This window comes from Takifugu flavidus, chromosome 9 (assembly GCF_003711565.1).
Source record: "Takifugu flavidus isolate HTHZ2018 chromosome 9, ASM371156v2, whole genome shotgun sequence".
Lineage (NCBI taxonomy): Eukaryota > Metazoa > Chordata > Actinopteri > Tetraodontiformes > Tetraodontidae > Takifugu > Takifugu flavidus.
The window spans coordinates 11,473,993-11,486,270 of NC_079528.1; the positions used below are offsets into that span (position 1 = coordinate 11,473,993).

The window sequence follows — 12,278 nt, forward strand, 5'->3', positions numbered from 1 at the left end:
CGGGGGGAAAAAAGGGGGAATCGCATGAATCAGGATTATTGTTAAACGCTCAGCCTGTTAAACCAGAGCCGTCCTCCTTCGCTTCTGTCCACCTCCGTCCTCAACACCTCGTCGGCTGTCACCATGCGTCTCCATTAACCCCCCCTGTGGGCAGTTCTCCCGGTTAAACGCACAAACCTGCGCACCGTTGATTTTTCCGATATTCATTAATTAGAAGCCTCTGCCGGACTGTAATTGCTCTCCTCCCCCCCTGCAGGTAATCGGCCGGCTTCTGTGGGATTTGATGTCATCTTTAGATCGGTTCAACTGAAGATGGAAACACTGGAGTCTGAGCTGACCTGCCCGATCTGCCTGGAGTTGTTTGAAGACCCGCTGCTCTTGCCCTGCGCCCACAGCCTGTGTTTCAACTGCGCCCACCGCATCCTGGTGTCCCACTGCTCCTCCAGCAAGCCTCTCGAGTCCATCTCGGCCTTTCAGTGCCCCACCTGTCGCTACGTCATCACGCTGAATCACCGCGGGCTGGAGGGCCTGAAGCGCAATGTGACACTGCAGAACATTATTGACCGCTTTCAGAAGGCCTCCCTCAGCGGCCCCAATTCCCCCACCGAGAGCCGCCGCCTGCAGCCGCAGCGGCCCTACACCGCCACCATTAGCGGCACAATAGCCGGAACGCTCGGCGGCGGCGGCGGGAGTGGGACGAGTGGAAGCAGCGCCCGCGGCAGCCCAGCCGCTTCCACCCACTCCCACCCGCACGCCAACCACACCAATCACATCAACCACACCAACGCCAACCACAGCCCGGCGGTGGTGGCCAAAATGGACCCGCGCATCAGCTGCCAGTTCTGCGAGCAGGACCCGCCGCGCGAGGCCGTGAAGACGTGCGTCACGTGCGAGGTGTCGTACTGCGACCGCTGCCTGCGCGCCACGCACCCGAACAAGAAGCCGTTCACCAGCCACCGCCTGGTGGAGCCGGTGCCGGACACCCACATCCGAGGCCTGACCTGCCTGGAGCACGAGAACGAGAAGGTCAACATGTACTGCCTGGTGGACGACCAGCTCATCTGCGCCCTCTGCAAGCTGGTGGGGCGCCACCGGGAGCACCAGGTGTCCTCGCTCACCGAGCGGTTCGACAAACTCAAGGTGAGTGTTTCCTAGCAAAACGCCGACTTTGCGCCGTTTGACTGACGGAGGTAAGTCGCCATTTTGAAGATGCGTTTCAGCGCGTCGTGTTAGCGGCTCAGCTTTTAATCCATTCCGACCTTTGGGATCTTCAACCCGGTTCTTTCTGTTGACTGTGAACTTTTCGGAAATGCCAGTTGCATCACCGAGTAGCGTCGGCCTTTGTTCGGCCAGAAGGACAGAAAGTCAGATGACAAACAGAAAGACGGAGGGGAAACAATCGGGATTGTGTGGCGGGGAGCCGCAGGAAGGTCGTCATTATAATAGTCGATGAGCTGGCATTCCCGCGGCTCTGCCTAAAGTCCTCGGCTGCTGAATCAGGCCGACGCACAACAAAGAGCAGCGCTGTCTTTTTTTATTCCAGCCCCCTTTTATGGGTGTCCTCTGACACAGTAGTATGCTAATGAAACAATACCACCGACAAGCGTAAATAAAATTTATAGGATACTTAAGCCGAACGTCAGCCCCTGAAATGATCTGTGGGGGTTTTTCTGGGCCACGTTTCCGACTCCGCCCGGGCTGCTTAGATTTATCCTTCCATTACCAGTTTAGCCAGACCCATCTGCCCTGGAAGTGGAGCCGCAGCCTGAAGTAACGCCTCTGACTCCGACCCGTCAGCGGACTGGTTTTAAAGCATTTTCACAACTGGAGGCTGAATTAATACATGATGAAGTGAGATAAATCAGACCTTTACGCCTCTGCGGCCCTCATTCTTCATCAAGCAAAAACACTAAAAACACACGGTCCCCCCCCCCCCCATTTCTCCCTGTTAGAGGGGAGTTTTTCTTGCCACTGTTGCCTGTAGGGGGTCTGTAGCAGACGATACATAAAGATGAATTGAATTTAATGTGAAACAGGATAATTGTGGTTTGGGCTTCTTCTTTGGCACCTTTAAATGTGCTAATTTGTGATTCATCAGCGGCTAATCATTTTATTGAACCTGCCGCGTCGCGCGACCGCCTGATCGCTCACAGCACAAATGAATGAAGGCTTAATTCGGGAAAATGAAGTGTCAGCTCCCGTCACTTAGCCGCTCTGTCACCTGACAGCCCTGCTCATCTCGCTACATCTGCACATCGCACTAGTAACACTAGCAATTCATTAATGCGGGGATGGAAGCGGCGCCTCTGGTGGATCGCAGGGTTGATCCCGCCACGTCTGCTGAACCCATCTGCCGTTAAAAGTGCAGAATGATGACAGACTTGTGTTTAAATTAAAGCTGGCAGGCTATTCTAGCTAAAAAATGAAAGGAATAACAGTGTATGAGGAATAAGGTGAGGTTTCTCCACTGCTTGACATGCTTAGCATTGAGGCGCCACTTCAGGGTCACGGTGAAACGAAATCTCTTGTCTGCATCTAAGTCGCGTCACCTGTATCTGTGGTGCTCTCTTTTGTTTCTCTTGTTCTCAAACTCATCAGGTGAGCGAGCAGGTTCTTCTTGTTTCCGTCCGTATCGTATTTTCTCCGCGCTCTGCTGCCTGTTAGCTGCAGCTTTAGTGCAACTCTTCGCTCAACTGCGCTTAAAAAAAAAAGGGAATCCTGAAATTGGACATTTAAGAACATCTAAAGCTGAAGCACATCCATCCTGCCAGTGCTGTTCTATCTTCTAGGCTGTGATAGCTGGGTTTATTTTGCTGTTGTTTTCCCCGTCGTGGCTGCTGACGCTAAACTCTGGGCTGCTCTGACTCTTCACCGCTCATCTGTCATCACCTGTCAAGTGTTGTCATCCTCGCAGCCGCTGCAAATCACCTCCGCCCCATCCGCAGTTGTCGGCGCGAGTGTTTACGGCTCTGGTTGATCCGCTGATGCAAGGTCATCCAAGCAGCCCGCTTTATTAGCTTTGCGGCTACAAACAGCTGTAGTGCTATTCAAAGGCAGCTGCCATATTTCACATGTTTCACCATTAAGACCTTACAACAGGCTAAATAATCGTCTTTGGGCAGGAGGCCCATCAATAACAGAGTTGTCGTCTCTGTACTGACACACTGTTCCTACAAAAACACACAACCGTGGAAACGGCGCCGCTGGTTCCTTTGTTTTCCGTAATGACGTGCAAACATCACACAGGGCGTGAAATCAAAGTTAAAGCAGAACATTTTAATTTGTGGTCATTAGGACGCATCAGCGTGGATCGCTGCATGCGCTCTCTGCATGAATCCATAATTAGGATTGTTTAATTAACGCCAAATGAACGTCCCGGCTGCAGACGTTCCTGTCTTGGGTAACACGGCCTTGCTTCAGTAATGATGAACATTATCTGGTTTGTATTCAGCAGATCTCGCTCTTGAACCCACGACTGTCACAACGTTAGGCTGAAGCGTTTGGCTGCTCCTCAACACAACAGCCTTATTTCAGCAAGACTTTGTGTTTTTGGTATCGTTTTTGTCAGTCTCTCCCTCCGCGTTACCTCAGCGTGGGCGATAGCCGTGTTTTCTGGAGACATTATCTTCCAGGTGCAACAAGAACCCATCTCATTAGGTCACGAGGTGAACCTGGCAACAGGGTTCCTGGCAGCGTAGAACAGCGCTTTTATTTTAGCTCTAAATTTCCTTCTCTATTATTGATGCTTCGCACTACCAGAACTTCTGCTCTTTGGATGTTGAACCCACCTGCTCAGCGCCTCATCGCCCCGGTGTCGGCTTTGCTGTGTGGTGGCTCCTCACCCGCCCTCTCTGGTTCCGTACAGAATGTAGGACAGTTCTCTATAAGAAGCTTGCGTTCCTCCTGACTTGAGTGAGGTCTTTTGAACAGTCCCCAGTTAATAGCTTTGAACTTTCTCCACTTTGAAATCCCCAATCTGCGCCGAATCTGGGTGGAGACCAACCCTGGACCAGGTTCCAGCTCGGCTCATCGGTGGCAGCTACTTTATAATCCCTCTCTTGTGAGGAGGAAGTGCGGTTTGTGCATAGCTAATCATGAAAGTTCAAACCGTAGGGGTGTGTGTGTGTGTGTGTGTCTGTGTGTGTCCTTTCTGCATCCACGCTCATGTTATTTGCTTTCATGCTACCAGGCTTCGATTTTGGCGTTCTCGGAGCGGTGCATCGGTGCTGCAGCTGGTGCTATTGATCCCAGTTTGGTGCCCTTCTGTGTGGACTTTGCATGATCCCCCGTGTCCTGTTTTCCATCTCTGTGTTCTCCACGCCCCCCCACTGTTATTGCCCCCTGCTTGTGTGCCGCCTAGATGGATTGAGGACCTGTCCAGGACGTCTCTGGAGTTTTGCCTCCTGCTTAACGACGGCCACGTGCAGCCCTTCACGCCCCAACGCACATGTGATGTACGTTTTCAGGCCGTGTGACGGCCGGGAAGTTTTCAATCTCATGTTAGCGGCGTTGCTATCGACTGTTCCATCCCGCGCTCTAATAGAGCCATCCGACTGACCGCAGATCAATGCACCTCCATAATTAGCTCGTGCTGCTTTGTTGTCTGCAGCCTCGCCGAGTTTGACCTCAGCCGGGTTCTCCGTGTTTTTCTACGCGTTTGCTGAGTCAGCGCAGAGATGCTTACTGTCACTGAAAGATTCCCCATGCCGAGAGCGAGAGGTAAGCAGGCTCACAGCAGCCAAAGGCCAAATCCTTTAACTCCCCTACGGAGAGCTGAGCAGCAAAGGTTCCTGGAACAGCGGAGGAACGTATGTGAAAGGACGCTGCAGAAACAAACGGTGTGTGTAATGGCAGGCATCTCTGTGCTGCCTGGCCAGCTGATGAATTAGTATTCTGGATAGTGGGTCTCTCTTCTGCTGCAGCTGTATTGTTATGCATCTTCAACGGTGCCAGTGGTTACTGTTTATTCAACGCCTGGATGTTGCTCTCCAGTATTAGCTCTTAGCTTTGGACAATCCCATCCCCGTCCCTGTCGTTATTTTTACACATCATGGGTAAACATGAGAGCTGTGGTAACCCTCTTATGCTAGATAACCAATTTGCTCACAAAAACCTTTTGAAAAATGTTTTATTTAGAACATTACAGCCACTCGACTGATCCCGCTAGCGTAATGTTGTTTGTTCTATGAACATTTGCCAGAACTGCTTCAGTGAGTTAGTTTTATGGTTAAAATAACACATTTTTATTGCTGCAAAATCTGCACAATCATTGTTCATTTCATAATTTTACCCTCCAATTAACTATTCATTCCTGGACTTGGCTAGAAAGCAAAGGCAGACTCCTGAATGTGTTGGGAAATCTTAAGTGATGTGTGTTTTCCTCTACATTTGGGAAATTGGAGGCTACATTTGGAAATATATATGTTTGTCATATATAGCAGAGACTTATATCCATAAACTACTTGTTTATAGAAAAAGCCCATTAACTCATATTTAACTACTACAGGATGACGACTCACGGCCCTGATGACCTTTTCAGCTTGAATCTCTGTCTGTGTGGATGGATGCTATAAATGTGATGTACCTTAAAGCAGAGCTCAGCTCTAATCTAAAGCGGTGCCTTTTTTATAGTGAACACGGTGAAAGCTTCCAATCGTTTCCTCCTTGTAATCGTGACGGACTCCCACCGTCCTCCTCTGCAGCCTCGCTCCCATCAGCTCTGCTCCCAGAGTCGTGAACATTATCCTTCCCACCTGCTTCCCGTCGCTCTCTCCTTCGTTTCACCCAGACTCGCCCCCCGACCCCGCTCTTCTTTTCCAGGTAATAGCGCTCTCCTCCTCCCGCGCTCGCCCCGAGAACCTGCAGCGGCCTGCGTGAGCGGAGATGCGCGGCATTTCCAGGTGTGCGTTGATGCTATTAGGTTTGACATGTGTGGAGCGACTGGGAGCTGAGTGTGACACCGGGGGCCATCGTGCCTCCGTCTCCCCCACAGTGTGAGGGGGGCACACTTAGCCGTGCTGACAGCACCATCATGCTTGTAGAAAGCTTTTAGCGTCTGCGTACGCCGCGCGAGCGGTAATGCGCCCAACAGGAAGCCCGTTTGAAAGCGCGCGTTCCAGCGCGCATGCTAGCGCCGACGGTGCATCATTCATAGGTCGTGAAAATATGTCACCGCAGCCTGTCGTAACACTTAGAGGGTCATGGAGGAAAATGGCTTATCGAGTTCCTCGAAGCCTCCCGCATCGTCCAATTTTTGTGAGAGAGGGTTTTAAAAAAAAAAAAAAAAGCTTTTAGGAGCGTGTGGATTCACCAGATGCTGCTCACTGCTGAGAACTGTGGGAGATTTGTTCATTTAGCGCCCGTTCCTGAACGTTCTTAGTTTCCTGATGTCGAGTCAAAAAAAAAATCTGGTATACACACTCCATGAAAGTCATTATTTATGGACTTTGATCTGGAGGCGCGGCCCAGAATAAGAGGATTTCCATCGCAATCAGCAAAACCATCATTCGGATGCTGTTTTTCCACGGGTGGTAAATATCTGATGAATAAGCACATCCATGCACAAATCCACGACACTGATTACACTCAGAGGCACACGCACGCTCCTTCCCACGACGCTTCCTACTTCCTACATCACGCTGTGGCGTTGGGAAGAAGTCGGGAATGCAAATAAATATTTGGATGGCAGCTGGGGGATTAAACGTTACGCAAGCGAGCAGAAAGGGAGCATTTACAGCGGGTCTGCGTTCATCTCTCAGGTTCTGTGGTCAGAATGAGCCCGGGATGGAAACCGATGTGGGACAAAAACAGCCGCTGCCGTCCTGTCTCAGCCTTTTGTCTTTGCCGTGTTTGTGCTCCTGTTTGGCGTCTTCGGAACGGGAGGGACGACCCGCGTCCTGCTCTGAGGCCACCAAACAGGAACAGGAACAATATGAACGACTGCACGGAACGGCACGTCTTCGCTGACCCCAGGAGGCCCCTCGGAGTCACTTTAATAGCAGTTAGTGGAGTAACAGCTCATTTAAACGGAGAACTTCTTGGTAAGGACGTTACAAATGCGGCTGCGTCCACTCCAGTCTTGGCTCTGAGGCCGTCAGCTTCCCAGTTTTTTCCCTGCGTTGCTGTTGCAACTGCTTGAAATGTAAAATGCATTATCTCCATCTCTGCACGGAGCAGAAGACGCCACTGTCACTGAGCATTAAGTGCAGGGAAACCGGATGTATGCCACAGCGCACGGCGGCTAAGCTAAGCACAGCTATGCTTTCAGCCACACTCAGTTAGCACTTTGATTTTTTTTTTAAACTTTTTTTTGTGCCATTTACATCTGTGAGCCGCTGTTGCTTCCACTCCACAAGAGACAGCAGATGTCTTCCAGCAGTAGCAATATCGTCACGGTAACAACAGACGCTACATTTTCCATCAGGGCAATCAGGAAATCACTGGGCTCGGTTCGCAATCAAAGGAGCTGATCAAAGAGGAATATTAGCAGGCGTTGGGGCGAATTCCTTCACAGCTGTACTGATGTCAGATCTTTCCTCAAGCAGCCCTCGAGAAGCTCTCAGTTTGAAGAAAGAGTCAGATTGTATTTTTGTTTAACTCAGGAAGAGGAGAATGCTGTAGATGAAGGACAACGTCTGGCTGGGGGCATCATTCCTGGCCTGGTCCCAGTAAAAGAGACAATCCTCACATTCCTCACATTGGATTTCTCTGCATGTCAGTTGTTTAGTCTCCTGGGAAGCATTTCAGGCTCCCACACGCCTCTTTTCCCAACACAGCTGCCTTGAACAGAAGCGTTTTCAGGGCTTTTCCATTCCGATGAATCCGTTTCCACAGAGCATCCCTGTCTAGCTCAGTGACAGAAACAGTGCAGATCAGGTGATTTATGAACATACAACTGAGGTCGGAGTTCATGTTCCAGTGACCTGATCCTGGGCCTGTCCTGGTGAGGGTCAATCATTACCTTCCATCAGCCTCCCAGAGGTTTGGCTGAACGTTAGCATGTAGCTTTCCTTCTCTGTGGCCAACCCAAAACTTCGGATTTGTTTCTGAATTTCTACCTTCATGTCCTTGAACACCGGAGCCACAGCCGCTCTTCCAGCCTCTCCAGTCAGCTGTTGGAGAAGTTATTCAAGTTCACCATGTTTTAATTAGCCCTCCAAAATAGAGGTGAGCAACAGCAACCGAGCGTGGGAATTGAAATTGGGGACTTTACTCTTTGAAAACACAGGTTAATGGCGCCGTGCTCCGGCGTCTGCTTTTAAAGCCGACAAGAAAAGGCTGCACCGATGCATGCGTAATGCCACGCGGAGCTTCTTTTATGGGTTCTAAAAAAAGGGGACACGTGGCCTGTTCTCCACAGGCAGCGCGGGAGCCGTGGGGACAGTTGCTGATCACCCAGCCCAGTAAAGCTTTATGGATAAAACACTCACACACATTAGCGTGTGACAGCATGCAAACACACGCGTGGAGACGGCAACGCTGTCTGTGCTGGCAGAGCTGGTTTTACTGCGTTCATAACAGTTCACAGTGAGGGCGTCGTTTTTCTTTTCACCTCTGCGCACAGTGCTCGGAGCCATCGGCGCTCGTAAAAGCTATCAAGCTAATTAAATTACTGAGAAGAAGACTGGCCCACCACCCCACCTCCTATATATCAGGGAGAACTTCCAGCCTGGGTGGTCCCATTCGTTCCTGGCTGGCATGGGGGTCACTTGAATGAATTGTTTTCCGTAATTTACCCTCTTTGGGGCATTTCAGATTGGCATCGGTTGAGGAGTCGCTGTAATATGTCATCCTTCCAGTCCCGCTAACCCCTGGCCGGGAAAGTTCTTCTTTGGCTCGGCTTACTCAGAGGAAGTTCAACACCCCGACTATGTCATACTCTGCGGAATGCGAGCGTTCCCGCAGCGTGATGGCAGGCAGCCTATCAGGCCGCGAACGCGCCTCCCCTCAGTGTGGCGAGCTTTGTTAGCATCGCAGCAGCAGCGCCGGGCGGGTTCCTGCACGGTTCCCCGGAGAAGCACAGCAGCGTTCTGTCTCTTATCTTATAGCTTATCCGCGTCTCCACTTCCTGTGCCCTCCTGTCACTGGTTGTCACAGAAACAGTCGCCCCCATAGATTATCACGCAGTTACGCAGCCGCCATCGGCGTTGGTGAAACGCGACCTCGTTTTTTAAATACATGACAGCGACGTGATTTACTGGCTGGCTTCCTCAGCCGGCCCAATTAGAGCCGGCCGAGCTCAGCAGAGATAGAGTAGAAGCCGGCAGGCTCGTTTGTTAAAGTGGACAGATCCACTTTGGTGCTAATAGAGACACTTTGTCTTGTCACTGACCACCGTCAACACATGCGAAAGGGCGACTGGGAGTGTTAATTATGTGCTTTCTGTAAACTGATACGCTTTTAAGTACCTAAATAGAGACGTCAGCTTGGAACAGCAGCCGGGGAAGGCTGAAAATCAATTATACAAACGCAAATTAAGTAAAAGGCCTAAAATATGTCCTGATTCTTGATTATGCTTGAAATGACTATTGGAATGGATTGCCATAGCAGTAATTTACTCTTGTGGCTGTTTGTGTAGAGTAAATGTCTTGGATTTTCCCTTTTTCGGTGGCTCGGGATCACAGTGACGCCGCGTCAGCGTCTTCACAAACGATGCCCCGAGGCAAACGCCCGCAGGTCAGATACTGACACGCGTCACGGCATCCGCCACTCTGCCGCATTTGAGTGTGTTTACAGTAACACCGGCGGCACCAATCACGCACGCTCGCAGAAGCTGTCTGTCCCCCCCCCCCACCTTCGGCGTCCAGGATGGGGGGGCTACGTTAGCGTAGAGCATCGGCGTCGATGGGGGTTTCACAAGAAGCAGAGATTGAACCCGGATGTGTCAGTTGCACCTATTTTGCGTCAGGTTTTTTCCTCCGTTCCCCCGCGTGGCCTCGTTCCCCAGTGGTCAGTGGCATTTCCTCTTGGTCACCTCTGGACTGGGCGGTGTTACTGGGAGCAGGACTTAATCCACTGTAGTATCACCATGCGTTGACCACTTTGCCTCTTGCTCGCGTTTGGCGGTGCTTAAGGGATTACACGACGGTTTTGTGAGGGCCCAGCTGGTTCAGCTCTGTTTAGCTTTGGGCCAACGTATTCTGTGTTATTCCAGAATGTAGCGCTTGTGCACATACCAAGCTGCACGTTAAAGATATCAGCCTGAGATCCATCAGACATCTGGAATCTCTGGAATCTCCGCTGGACGTAAACCCACATGTCATACGTCGGCAGTGTTTACAACAGCGTAGCCCTTCATCCTGGGACTCGCTGCTCTCTATACACACATTTCCGTGTGTGTGTGTGTGTGTGTGTGTGTGTGTGTGTGTGTGTGTGTGTGTGCTCGCCTCTGCGTCCGCTGGGCTTCTCCTTATGCTGCCTGTGAGCTCCTGTGGGAGCAGTTCCGCTCAGCAAAATACACAGCTTCTCCTCACACTCAGATGCTCTTATCTCCTCTCGTCCATTTCATGTGTGGTGCATAGAAGCGCCTTTGAATGACTGACATCCTTCTGCGCAGCAGGGGCGCGTTCCCTCTCCTCTGAAAAAAAGGAACCTTATAGGGATACTTAAGGGAAAATATTTCCACTTAGCATTTTTAATGCAGCAGCTTAAAGCCAGAGCAGGACGGCAGCTCCTGGGTCTCCATCCCCCAGCGTGGCTCTGGCCCACCCCACAGTTTCCCCAGTTATTACAGGAAAGAAAATAAGACAAAATGAATAAAGGTGTGAATATGTCGATGAGCTGCTGCTGCTGCACGCTGCCCCCCCCCCCTTATTTGCTTCCTGCAAGTCTGTTTTTTCAGTTTCTTTTGGTACCTGAGTGGGCATTCAGCCAAATACATTTATGACTGTATTTGCAGCAGAAACCAATCTGTCCTCAAGTGCCAATGTGCTACAACCTGCCAAGGAAGCGAACACAGAGGACATGATGTTATTAACATATTTTAAAAAAATATTTAGGATTTACTTTCAGGGGGTAGAGAAACAAGACTAATACAAATAACTGAAAATGGCTTTTTAACGGTTAAACGGCGTTATAGGACCGTTTAACTTAACTGACTCGGTTACTTTTGATATAAATATAAAGGAAGAAATGACTCATGATTCTGTTCTAGTCCAGTGGAAAAGGTCAGTTGAGCATTTAAAGATATTGAAAAGGACATTTGACTTGAGACTGAAGAGAATTAGCCTAGATTACCGGACCTGATGACAGCTGCAGCAGCAAGGAGGCCGTTAATCACTGTGAACGGGTTTGGACGGGAAACTGTTGAGATCACTTATCGGACATTTTCCAAACCAGTATTAACGTACAAATGAATACAGAACTGGTTGTTCTCAGAGAGCGAATGGCTCTATCATTGCATTAGCTTTAACTGGTTGTTTAAACCCTCATATTCTGTTTCACCTGTGCCCCGTGGGTGTGGCCCGCACCTGTAGGTCCCTAGACCGACAAAACTTTCTCATCCTGGAGAGAGTCCGGTATTAATAAGCCAACACATCACATTCCGACGTCTATATTTTTCCAGAATTGTTCGGCTCCACCAGGCAGCCACGTTGACTCACCGTGATGCTAACATGTTACGTCAGCAGTCACTGTTAATCTGCTATAGCTAGAGACACAAATGCTCCTTATGTAGCCTCCAGCTAGCAATAGTGACCTAATGGTATTATCATCTATTTATATGTACGGACATGGATAGCATGGACGTGTCGGCGGATACACCCGCGGGTGTCTGTCTGTTGGGTGGAAGCGGCAAAATAGACGTTGAGTCATCTCCAAACATATTAAAGTGACAGCTGAAGCATTTAACACTCTTGGAAATGATCATTGCTGACAGTTTCTATATGAATCCATTGTGACATTACCAGCCGTTGACCCTGATGAGGATGCGACTGTAGGCTGGTTTAATCCTATAGCTTATTTGTCTCTACACAACAGTGATAAAAGTGACGCCTCAACGCACAAAATCAGGTAAATAATTTGGTCTCTCTCTCTCGTAAAATATTGATCACTCCGCCCGCCTGCCTCTCATGTGTGAATCACTGGAAATCCAGCGTAGGCCGATTGAAATGAAACACAAAGATCCTTTAAGCCTAAATAGACATTTCAATGTTTTTTTCTCGAAGCGCCCTCCGCCTCTCTCCGATCCCCTAATCCTCTGTATTAAATTCCCATTTCTTGTCATGCAGATATCATAGTAGTCTCCATCTGTAATCTGATATGAAATTGTCAAACAAAAG

At 49.9% G+C, this 12,278-nt stretch overlaps 1 protein-coding gene across 3 annotated transcripts in view; it reads left to right on the top strand.

The window, feature by feature from the left end:
• mid2 (midline 2) overlaps positions 1-12,278 on the top strand; it is a 78,235-nt gene that overhangs the window by 37,401 nt on the left and 28,556 nt on the right. For all 3 annotated transcript variants that reach the window (XM_057042638.1, XM_057042637.1, XM_057042639.1), the window contains exon 2: positions 257-1,140. In XM_057042638.1, the coding sequence (XP_056898618.1) occupies positions 313-1,140 (828 nt within the window). In that variant the 5' untranslated portion in view covers positions 257-312. The remainder of the gene's footprint in view (positions 1-256; positions 1,141-12,278) is intronic.